The sequence below is a fragment of the Gigantopelta aegis genome, chromosome 1, assembly GCF_016097555.1.
Source record: "Gigantopelta aegis isolate Gae_Host chromosome 1, Gae_host_genome, whole genome shotgun sequence".
Taxonomy (NCBI): domain Eukaryota; kingdom Metazoa; phylum Mollusca; class Gastropoda; order Neomphalida; family Peltospiridae; genus Gigantopelta; species Gigantopelta aegis.
Genome location: NC_054699.1, coordinates 34885003 through 34897585, shown reverse-complemented (window position 1 = coordinate 34897585; position 12583 = coordinate 34885003). Strand labels below are relative to the sequence as shown.

The 12583-nt window shown below is 39.6% G+C and overlaps 2 protein-coding genes across 2 annotated transcripts in view; one reads left to right on the top strand and one right to left on the bottom strand.

Annotated features, from left to right (window-relative positions):
• LOC121374180 (cullin-3-like) overlaps window positions 1–10064 on the bottom strand; it is a 61625-nt gene extending 51561 nt beyond the window's left edge. Inside the window, exons 1-2 of the mRNA XM_041501162.1 lie at window positions 9724–10064; window positions 1297–1392 (exon numbers count right to left, since the gene is read on the bottom strand). Of these exons, the coding sequence (XP_041357096.1) occupies window positions 1297–1392; window positions 9724–9729 (102 nt within the window). The 5' untranslated portion in view covers window positions 9730–10064. The remainder of the gene's footprint in view (window positions 1–1296; window positions 1393–9723) is intronic.
• A 40-nt stretch (window positions 10065–10104) lies between these two features.
• The window catches only part of LOC121374172, a 28498-nt gene continuing 26019 nt past the window's right edge, over window positions 10105–12583 (top strand). The window contains exon 1 of the mRNA XM_041501149.1: window positions 10105–10837. Coding sequence (XP_041357083.1) covers window positions 10391–10837 — 447 coding nt within the window. The 5' untranslated portion in view covers window positions 10105–10390. The remainder of the gene's footprint in view (window positions 10838–12583) is intronic.

Sequence of the window (12583 nt, the reverse complement as noted above, 5' to 3'; positions counted from 1 at the left end):
AACCAAGTGCTTACGGAATAAAACGAACCTTTAGTCCCATAATGCCTCATTGTGTCTTCTGTGCTATATTTCTACCAAAAGCACTAACAAAAGCACCGTATTGGAGGAAATTTTACAAAGAATAGTCAAAATCTTTAATTTTTCAAAGGCAAAACGTAGTGATACTGGATTATGAAATAAAAAGATTATGTTGCTTTTATAGAACAATATGTTTAAAAAGGTATTGTATATAACTAACCCTAACCCTAAACTTACACTAATTCTAACAAATATTGTTGGGGAGGGGGGGGGGGGGGGGGTGGTGCGGGCAGAAATTATACCAAAACGTTACCCTGGACCCAACCAAGAGCCTGCAGTCCCTAGATCCTGATTTCTAATTTTCTCACACCTTAGAATGGTAACAGGTCGTTTCACCCTTATTCCTAGTTAACCTGAGTCGTTTTGAATAGGGTTGATTCGGTCTCTAACTGAGTCGTTTCGATTTGCACTAATTTTTATTTTGTTAATAAAGTACATTTATTCATTGATTTGTCCTATATCCATTGATTTTTAGATGTCACACATTGTGTGTTTATATTTACAGATAAAAATAATATTATTATTGTTTATTTCCAGTATCATTTACTAATTTACATGAAATACGTACAGGCCTTAGATAATATACAGACAATGTATTCACATTAATAATTCATTTATGAACAGTCACACTGCATACTACTGATGTGCTGTGCTTTCTTATTAAATATACTACATACACAGCTGAGGTTAAAACGCCGAGTACGGTATGTTGATTTCGCTTAGCTTCAGCTGACAGAAAGTAAACAGCTGATAAAGCATTAATATCCAGACAGAAAATTACCTAATATTTGGTAATGAATGATGAATAAACAGAAGAAAAAAATACTTCAAAACTATAATAAATATATTTATTTTGTGGGGCGAAACAACGCAGAGTTCGAAATGGTTTTAGGGCGAAACAACCCCGATTCATTAGAACTGCCACAGGCTGACAGCTCTGTTATATAGATCTATACAAGTGTTTTAGTTGATTTTTTAAATACATTTTGGATCACGGTTTTTGTTTCAGTGAACTGGTTCCACAATTATGACAATAGTATAAATTAAGCCTAATTAGTGATTTATAAATAATTGTGTTCAAAGAATATTAGGTTTTTTAGACTAATAATTTTAATAAACCAACAGTGAAGGCGTATATTTTTCTGGGAGGCATCATAGTTGATGCCGATATATAATTATAAGATCTTCCAACTTGATGGCGAAATAATTCATACTTACGGGAAATGCACGAATGCGCATCTTCGTGTCTTTTCTCGCCTGAGATCGGGGAATCATCCCACTCGACATTTTGTATTCTTGGTATCCGAGACAGCACTTGAAAAATAGCCAACACAACGGATAGTTAAAAGAAATATAAATAAATCGTTACCCTCACTAATTATCTGATTAGACCACGTTGTTTATAAGTATATGTGCTCTACAAGAATCAATTAAATGCATTCTGAACAGCCGACTTTTAAGGTTCAATTTACATTATCGTCCGCCATTAACGAAAAACCTTTTTACTCATTTCTATGAATGAATCGAGAAACATAATTCGATGCTCTCGTTTACGAACATTGTATGAGGGTAATAAAGTACAATATTTAAACCCTAATTACATTCTCATTCACTGATATCAATAAACATTTATAAAATTGCGCGAGTAGTTTTAGTAAAAATATGGTTCATATGTAAAATTGGTGTAGTAATTTTGATAAATAATTCTACGTCACTTCCGACTTGCGGCAAATAGTTCGCTTTTTAAAGACTTTTCTTCCCCCCCCCCCCACGAAGTAAAAATATCCTTTATGTCACCAACAATCGTCGCCTTATTTTTTTTATAGTTTTTTTTTTTTTTTTTACACACCTTTCTGTGAAAATAATTGTTTAAAATACGGCACATATCTTGTTTTGGGGTGGGGTTTTTTGGTAAGTTTGTTTTTGTGGGCTTTTGTTGTTGTTGGAGTTTTGGGGTTTTTTTTTTCTAAATATAAAATGTTGGGTATAGTTCCTGTAGAAAACTGGTGGGGGGAGGGGAGATGGGAGGACCACAGACTTCGGTTTTTGTAGGGCTGGGAGGGGGTCATGCTGATTTTTGCCCGAATTAAACGAAAATGTCCAAATCTGAATAACCACCTTAATTTATTGACATTAAAATTACTAACAAGCGACGACGAATTACATTTGTACAGCTCATTAACGATCGTTTTGCCCGAATATAAGCTCTTCGTCGTTTTTGCCGGAGTGAGAAGAGTATGCTCGTCGAATTTTTCAAAAATAAAGATGCCCAGATACGCGTTTCTAGGGCATTTTAGTGGATGATGAATTAAAAAACAAAACAAAAACTACCCCTACCCCCCCAAAAAAAAAGAGAGCCAATAAAAGGACACGGTAGGGCCTACTCCTAGGCTGTGCGCTACAACAGCTTTTTAAAAATTATTATTATTATTATTTTGTAAATAGTCTGACGCCCTTTATTTTTGGCAGTCCGTCTAAATCACCTTCAAATCTGAACGAGCAGTCTTAATTTTTGTTTGTTTTGTTTACCTCAATTTTGACCAGACATGTTTTTTTCTCAACTAAATTTTCCCCCAATTCTGCCCACCTCAAAGTTACCCCCCCCCCCCCCGGAATTGGTCACTGGCGATGTCAGGGGCCAAGTCCGGGGTGGGTGTGCCTGAACCTCTGTGCAATGTGGGCACGTTAATAGAGTTCTCAGTAGAACAGCTAGTTCTGAATGTGCACGTAAAACCCTTAGCCTGATTACTCTGACTGTAAGAGAACTAAGGTCGACGACAGCCACTTTTTGCACCCTTGTTTTGGCTTCGTACACAATAAATATAGCATATTCAATGTTAATTATTTTTTTTATGATATATTTGACAAAAGGTAGGCTACTTTTTATTTCTTTTATCTTTCATCAAAATAATTGCTATTATTGCTTTTTTTCTTTTTTTTTTTTAAACATTAATTACTAATACACGTAGCTGAATGTGTTTGAAGAAAATCTTGTGATTAAAAAATTGTACCTTTTACGAAATGTGGATTTCAAGTGAAATTGCGTTAAGATATGCTATATTTATTGTATAGGAAGCCAAAACAAGGATGCGAAAAGTGATTGTCGTCGACCTATCGGCCTCGGTGGTGTAGTGGTTAAGCCATCGGACTACAGGCTGGTAGGTACAGGGTTCGCAGTCCGGTACCGGTTCACCCAGAGCGAGTTCTTAGGGCTCAATGGGTAGGTGTAAGGCCACTACACCTTAACCACACATTAACCAACTAACAACTAACCCAATGTTCTGGACAGAAAATGAAATGTCGTCGACCTTATTGTCCGTCCCACAGCGAACGCCTTTTTTCATACTATGGAATTTACTACAAGTTATTTATTTCTGAGCCGATTGATTTGTAAATTGCACACAAAACCAGGGTTTTTTTTTTTTATTATTTCCAAAACACTTTTAATTTTCTTCTTACTTCAAACAAAACTGAAGTTATTTACCAAAAAACATTTTTAAAGAATGAATGAATGTTTAACGACACCCCAGCACGAAAAATACATCGGCTATTGGGTGTCAAACTATGGTAATGCAAATAAATAAAGTGATGATCAACATCAATATAAAAATTTAAGACTTAAACGAAAACAGTGTAAAGAACTGTACAAAAACACAAATATCACAGAATTTTACGGATACTGAATTTTACTAAAAACTTCAATTTTGTGCTGTATTGGCCATTCTCAAAGAGAATGTTACACCCCTGCACCACGGTGAGGTTACAGCACGCGCAGTGGCATTTTTAAAGAATGATGGACGGACTATAGATGGACATTTTGGACGGTTAATTAGCCCTAACAACCGTCCAAATATCCCTCTAGCTCTAAATTCCAATTCCAATATTTATTTACATGCTCCTATACCACTAGAGTTTCGAGCATGTCTGTCCCGGGCCCGGTCTCTGGATAGCCAGTGATCTGACCCGGGACAGAAATATTAGGACAATTTTGAAACTTACAGCCCAAATAAATTTTAATGGGACTTTATCAATTTGTTTGCGCAGTCCCAAAAAATAAAATATAACTTACTTTTATTAAAAAAATAAAAAAATATTTTGGCGCTTTTAGGCTGGGCTTTCTAAAAATAATCAACATAACGAGGGAAGAGGAGGTTGGTAAGAAAGGTTGGGTTCCGATCACAGGAAATTACTTAGTAGTGATTGGTAAGAGGGGCAGCACTCATATTGGCAACGTTGGTGTGATCAGCCAGGGAAGGGGAGGGAGGGAGGAGGGCAGACCCCCGGACAAACCTTATCTCATCCTACGGCCGAAACCGCCTACGCTTAAGCGCCCTACACCTAACCTCCGGTGGTATACCACCCCCACCCTCAACCCAAGGCGTCCCCAACCGCAGTGCCCTCCATTCATGATGCCCCTCAGGGTGATGATGATAACTAGTTTAAGTTCACAATCATAACAGACAACAATCCATTAACATAAGTCCTGACAACTGCCAAGCTGGATGCGACAGGACATCGATGGCTAGCCGCTCTCGCTTCGTATGACTTTAACATCCAGTATAGACCAGGCAAGCTCAACTCGGATGCAGATGTCCTGTCAAGACTTCCTGGAATCCAGTCAGCTGAGAGTGTCAACATCCCCACTACTTCAGTGAAAGCCATTTGTTCTGCCAGTCAGATCCCCAATTATCTGGAAACTCTTTGCTTATCTACCCATCCTTTGGATGATGTAGATATCAGGAGTGTTGACTGCATGCCATCCAGAGATTGGCGATCAGCACAAATGAGAGATCCCATCATTGGCCAGTTTGCAAGACCTCTAACTTATGGAGAGAGACCATCTCGAGATCGAGTTCCTGTTTCACCAGAGTCAACAACGCTGTTTAGGGAACTTGATCATTTGTCACTTGATAAAGGAGTACTTTATCGAAGAACAAAGATCAATGGGGAGGAGAGGAAACAGCTGGTTTTACCAAATGAATACAGGAAGCGTGCTCTCCGGGGACTCCATTATGATGCAGGACATCAAGGACGTGACAGGACCTTGTCACTTTTGCAAGAAAGATTCTATTTCCCAGGGATGTCCAAGGCTGTTGACAACTGGATTAAGGGGTGTGGCAGATGTGTTAGACGGAAATCGAACACCAATATTCGTGCTCCATTAGTCAGCATCTCCACCAGCCAGCCAATGGAGTTAGACTACATGGACTATCTGACACTTGAGACATCAAAGGGGGGTTTCCAGAACATCTTGGTGATCACAAATCACTTCACCCGTTATGCCCAGGCTATTCCTACAAGAAACCAGACAGCAAGAACAACAGCAGAGGCTCTCTTCAATAACTTCATTGTTCACTACGGATTTCCTCTTCGAATCCATTCTGATCAAGGAGCCAACTTTGAGAGCCAGCTCATCAAACAGCTTTGTTCAGTGGCAGGGATAACGAAGTCAAGAACAACCCCATACCACCCGATGGGAAATGGCATAACTGAGAGGTTCAACAGGACTCTTCTTAGTATGTTGGGAACATTAGATCCTAACAAGAAGACTGACTGGAAATCTTACGTCTCACCTCTTGTTCATGCTTACAAAAGCACGAGACATGAGACAACAGGACATTCGCCTTTCTTCTTGATGTTTGGTCGCCATTCTAGATTACCTGTGGATGTAGCACTTGGCATGGATTTGCAGCAAGACAAGAAAAACCTGTCCAGTTATGTTTCAGGACTTAGGAAACGACTACAGGATTCTTACAAGCTGGCATCCGACCATATTGACCAAAGCCAACACAAGCAGAAGAAGTATTTTGACGCAAAAGTGCGAGGTGCAATCATCCATATTGGAGAAAGAGTACTTGTCAGGCAGTTGGCTTTTGAGTGAAAACACAAACTGGCAGATAAATGGGAGGAAGATGTGTACCTTGTACATCGTCAACCTAATCCAGAAATCCCAGTATTTGTTTTGAAGAGAGAGGATGGACAGGGAAGGAGTCGCATTTTACACCGCAACCTTCTCCTGCCAATCACTTCTCTCCCTTTTATTTTAGCCGATGAAAAGCCAAGACGGATACTGCCTGACACACCACCAACGACAACAAGACTGCGGCCGCGCCTACCAAAGACACCAGTGAGAAAACTACAGTCATCAGAATCCAATGACGGAGCAACCCCATCTGGAGATGATAGTTTGTTGCAGGATGATTCTGATGGGTTTGTGGTTGGTCCTTCGGTTCAAGAACCTCCAGTGGTCAGCACCCCAAACATCGCTGTCACAGATGCTGGAGAAGGAACTGGTTCAGGAGATGTCACCCAACCTGACATTGCGATCAGCAATGGTGTGGAAAAGGATGAAGAACCAGAAGAAGAACCGTTGGAAACAGAAATCTTACCAGTTGGATCAAGATGATGAATGGGATTCTATACCAGAGTCCATAGGATCCAATGGTGGGCAAGATGGTGTCAGCTCCCATAATTCTTCACCAGAATCAGACCATGAAGTTCAAGGTGCAGAGGACACACTACCGATACCTAGAAGATCCAATAGAGACAGACGTCCACCAGCTAGATTTTGAAGTGGAGAATTTAGTATGCTCCAAACAGCATGTACTCCGGAATCTACTTGGAGAGAGAAAGCTACTTTTCTGCAGTCTTTGGCAGAAAGTGATTTTTTCTCAAAAGCTCCTATGAAAGTCTGCAGAGTTATGCTCAATCTATTGGAACAGAACCCTGACAAATGATGAGGACATCATTTTATTTGGGAGGGGAGTTTGTAACCGGATGTTTTAAATTGCATATCACATACACTACAATTTTAAAACAGTTTACATATATTTTATTCTTTCTAACTCTAATAGTGCAAAGCTGTCTCTTACTTTGTTTCTATTGTTTTCCTGTGTCTTTGGAATTGTCAGCTTGGGTTGTGTTCACCCTAAACTCAGTGTTCAGGCCAGGTAGTCGTTCAATAGTAAGCCCATCTATTGTTTCTTTTGTTACCTGGTGTTCTCTGGAGTTAGAGACTTTTAAACGTTCAAGCAAGACAGAGGTGGTTTTCTGCATTGCAAGTTTTCTATTTGATCTAGTTCTGCACAGCACAGTTATTAACAGCACAGGTTATCAATGATGTAGCACAACCAGCATCATTACTCAAACGACCTGACCCACAGTCGGGTCGTTATATAGATATATATTTGTGTTGATGTATGTTATACATGTACATCAGGATCTTCACATCCCTCCAGGTGATCCCCGAATAAAGACCTTAAACCTAGCTGAAGTCTTCTGTGATATATATAGAACTTTCGGTAACACCCATATACCACTAAGGTTTCGAACACGCCGATCCCGAGTCCGACCTCCGATAAGATCGGTGGCCTGACTCGGGATTGGGGGGGGGGGGGGGGGGGGGGGGGGGGGGGGGGGTTGAAAATGGGCAGAATTGTGAAAATAGCAATTAGTAAAAACGTGAACAGAATAAATAAAAAAAGTTACAAGCCAAAAAAAAAAATAATAGACTGCCTCGGCCGAATATTTATATGATTTGGAGCATTTTAGAAGGACAGTCCAAAATTATATGAGCGAAAGAAGAGAGGATCGGACTATTTAATAATATTTTTAAAAAAGAAAGTAATTTCGACATAACATTTTGAACGCAGATCTAAAAGTTTAAAGTCCGATCGATATGTCCACGTGAGTGGCCTCGTTAAGGCCGTTTGGGTGCACAGCTTATAGGGACGAGATGGGTTGCATCCCGTCAAGAAAACCCCATGACTGACAGTCATTAGACGTTGAAGGTGTAGTGCTATGCTGAAATACAGATCTTGAGAAGCCGGATTCGTCTGAACGAGAGAGAGTATCAGACTAGGGTATAGTCCAGTCGTCATGAGTTTGTATAGTGGTGCGGACGGGCCCGACTCCGAAGGATACGAGATGGCATCAGTATAAAGCAAAGTAAAGTCTAGAAAAGAGTAGTAGGGGCCGACCCCGCTTCCTATTTCTTCTTAGAGTGGGGCGGTCAATCTTCCAGTGCTGCTAGGACAGGCTCGGACATGTAGACTAAACGCGAACAACCGTGGCGTTCTGCAGAATGGCCGTCATACGAGTCACGAAAAAACAAGTCGACATACTCAGCCGGAGAAATGACGTGGAGGCAAGGAATCTCGCTAAAAAATAATCCAACCTGGTGGTGCAGGCTGTCAAAACGAGAAGCGTTCCAGCGTTCAATCAGTTCCAATGGCCGCATACATCCTAGTAGAAAACTTCATTTCGCTGACAAAAACAACGAAATGAAGGATCCCCAAGCCGAGCACACGAAAGCACGTGCAGTGTGCACAAGCGAAACAAACACATCTTACCGCGTCGAGCTCCAGACTGGGAATGGCCCCTTAGGGAAGAATTATATCCATCGTTGATGTCACTAGGAGAGTGACGTGCCACTAGCAGAGCGGCATAGTGGTTAACAACGTAGAAACTGAGGAAAGTGAGGCAAGTTAGGAAAGTTTAGCGTCTGGCCGGCCGCCGGTGGAGAAACGCACTCTGGTTGATCACTTGGAGCCGAGGAGCCTCTCTGTCACCAGCTGCAACCTTGGAGATGGTCTAGCTCTCAATCTAATTAAAATTAGCTCGACTGGTTAATTACTATTAGTAGAGCTAATTTTAATCAGATCGGTCTAGCTCTCACGTGATCGAAATTATAATGATTGAGGTCACATTGCATTAGTTTAAACAATATTTATTCCATTTGTTGGTGGGATTGGTCGACAGGCTACAAGCCTATATTAGGACCGTTCCATACATTTATTTTTACAAACAAACTGACAAGATGACAAAGTACAATTAATAACTAATAATAATAATAAAACATAATAGTAGATGAATAACATAAAAGTGAGCTACAGAAAGGAAAGGTACATACATAGAAATAATACAGGAAGAGAAATGAAACAGTGCTAATAAGTTTCAAAACGTTTAGACATAAAAGTAGTAAATTTGTAGTTCTTGGGATTTTTTTAATTTTGAGAATGTATCCTCAAGCTTTTCTATTGGTCGAATACTGGGGCAAGTCAGGTCATAGGGTTTTACGTGCACATTCAGAACAAGATGTTGTAGCGCACAAGAGCCGGCTCCTCCATCCATGACAGGAAAGGTGAGGGGGGGGGGGGGGGAGAGGAGGGACCGCCTGCACTGGCAGGTGCAAGGGAGTACCAGCAGCCCGATCGAATCGGTAGCAGGCGGGTGGGTGGTGGTGGTGCTATGGAATTTTGAATGGAGCCGTTAATGCCAAAGAGAAAGGGTGCGCAATTATTGATTGAGGAAATTTGGCGCAGTGTTTGAACGGTCGGTCGAAAGGTAAATGGCCGAGCTAATATAGGTTTTAATATTAGTGAATCGAGAGTAGCTCGTTAGACCTCTTATACTGGAGCAACCCTCTCTATCACATATTATTTGATCACGTGGTCACGTGATCCAAATTATAATGACTGAGGTCACATTGCATTGCCAGCTTCATTTGATTATAAATAAAAAAACATTAAACATTTTCAAAGATTTCAAATGGATTAAAAGTATTGCAAATGTTCACGGGATGTTGGATGGTGTAATAGCATGCTATAAAAATTAATTATCACTAGCCGATGAATAAATACTTACGTTCATTCAGAGTACTCGGGCTAGTAAAACCCTATGACATGACAGGCTGGGACTCCCTCTAGATCCGTCAATGATTCAACGGATTTTCATAATTATGTACAGTAATATTAACAGATGCGAATCGATGGGGGAGGGGAGCAGGGGACCCACTATACCCCCCCCCCCTCCTCGCCTCTCTCTCTCTCTCTCTCTCTCTCTCTCTCTCTCTCTCTCTCTCTCTCTCTCTCTCTCTCTCTCTCTCTCTCTCTCTCTCTCTCTCTCTCTCTCTCTCTCTCTCTCTCTAGACTCTACCTCTACCTCTCATTACAAAAAAATTTAAATTCTTTGGGTTATCATTTTTGTGCGTTAGTAAATGTACCCCTAATTATTTTCAGCAAAACATGCTGGGGTATAAAATCTAATTTGTCCTTTAAAAAAAATTACATTAATGACTTTGTAGAGAATAGGATTGCCAAATAAAAAGAAATTAAAAAAAAAAAGAATAAAAAATAAAAAAGAAGGAATCACATGACAGAGATTGACTGGTTAACAGTTGCGGAACTCACAAGCAAAACCTGTAGATAAACAAAGGTTAAGAAGGAAGGGATTTCATCAGCTGAATTTTGTTTTAACAGCTAGTTGACAACACACCAGATAGATCTAACAGGACGGTTTGATAGCTGAAACCATGGCGGTCACCCATTTATGGGTCACGGCGGCCGCTAGAGGTGGTGACAGGATCTTATTTCAGAACTTAACTGGGACTGGGAGGGTTTCGAAAATAATTCGTAGCCTCTTCCCAAAGGTTTTTAAAAAGGTTGAAAAACAGGCTGAGTCGAAGGCGATATGGGCTAGCAAAACTGAGGCGACATGGCAAAGTAGATGCAGTCCTTTGCTTGCTGATGTCACAACCCTTAGCCGTGGTGCCTTTACAAAGATTTTTCCACAAAGATCAATGACGTCATTTGCATCAACTTTGAGGCTTGCTGCTGCCAGGAAATTAATGTATTCAGGCTTTGGAAAAAGTTCAAAAGCTAAAAATATTTCAGTGTTTGGTTTTGTTGGTCTTTGCTTTGCAATGCAGGAAGAAACATCTTTGTCAACGAATGAAGAATTTATTTGCACAGAAATAAGGGTTTGAAGCTTGTTTATTTATCACATACATGATACAGCAGCGGCCCCAGTATTTGACTACTTAAAGGTAGACTAAACTCCAAGAGCCGTGTGTTGGAAAGATGCATACCTGGACCACCAACACATACTGGCACTTTAACAAATGAAAAACGCGTAATTTTAGAATTAATAAAAAAACGTGATTATTCCTGCTAACTGGGGGCAGCTATTTTGTTTCGTTTTTGTGACGACCGGTGGTATAGCTTGGGGCGAAGTGACGTCAGCTCAGGTCCAACTTCTCTATTAGGCCTATGCACAGTGTAAACAAATGCTCTAATTTACGACAAGGCGTTTCGCTTTCATCAACCTTACTTGTAAAACAATATAAATGACTTGATAGTATAATAAACTATTTAACTAAATATATTTCAATTTGCATCAGTATAACGAAATGGAGTTATAGTATTTTTTTCTTTTAAAAAATCCAAAGAAAAAATGCATTTTATGAGGTCTATTGGTAGGATACGTTCGAGCAAAAACGACCACTCATGATACCCAAGTGATAATTTTCTTTTCTCTGGGACTACGTAATTTGTCAGTTTTGTGATTTTAGATGGGAAAGTCTACTTAATCAAGGATTTTACAGAATTAGTTACAGTAATAAAGCTGGTAAAGTCCATTATGATTTGAGGTTATTACACAATACCCTGTGATCTTAATAAAAGAGGCACATCTTTTTAGTGTGTCTAGACACAGTGTCTAGGGACTGTCTAAATATACACCTGCCAATCAAGAACCACAGGTACAGGCCACGGAAAGAAAAGACCAATTAAGCAAAAAAACACTTCACTATTATTTCAGTACGTGGGTTAATTTATGTACAAAATATAATACAGTTATTTCAACACTTTGACAATGGTGGTTTATTTTGTATTGAAAAGTTGCTGTGTTACTGGGATAGATATTATTACAGAACACTGCGATGCATCCGTAAACATCAGGTATGTTTTGTTTCTTCATTTCGAAGACTAATTCCAGACGTGACACGTTAGGTATTACGTAACCACCAGCTCGCCAGAGGGCGTATTCACTGTGATGGTACAAAATGGCTGTGCCCATTATATATAATAGCCGCCCCATTTAACCGTTTTATTAATTAACTATACGATTATACTTGTTGATATTAAGCAATGATGTGCATTATGTATTGTTGAATATGCACACCAGTCCAAAAGCCTTGCTTTAGCATTCCTTTAAGAAAGAAAGGATTAGGGCAACAACCCCAGTATTCAACCACTAAGGAAAGAAAGGATTATAACATGTTAATTTTATCGGCATTTGCTAATATTTGTTTTTCTTCGTAAATACTTACTGGCAATGCTATTCAGTGAATAGACAAGTTTTGTTCATGCGGTATACGCTGACTACGAGTAGGTTTGAGTGCTGCAAGGAACAGTATGCAGTATTCGACCAGCTGACCCAGTATTCGAGCACTTTCTAATTAACTAATAAAACTAAACTTTGAAGTTTATTTCATAGTAAATGCAGCATATATCAAACAACTAAATCCAAAAAGTGTTGATTTTAACAACTGTAACACATACTCATCCATTTATGCATGCATGTACGCACATGCTTTTATACACATTCACACATGCACAATTACTTTCTGATGAACAGTTTCTTTGATCCGATCTCAATTTACAAATAATGATATTAGACTGAAAATAAAATAAAACATAATTGTGTAATTTAAGTCCTCACAAAC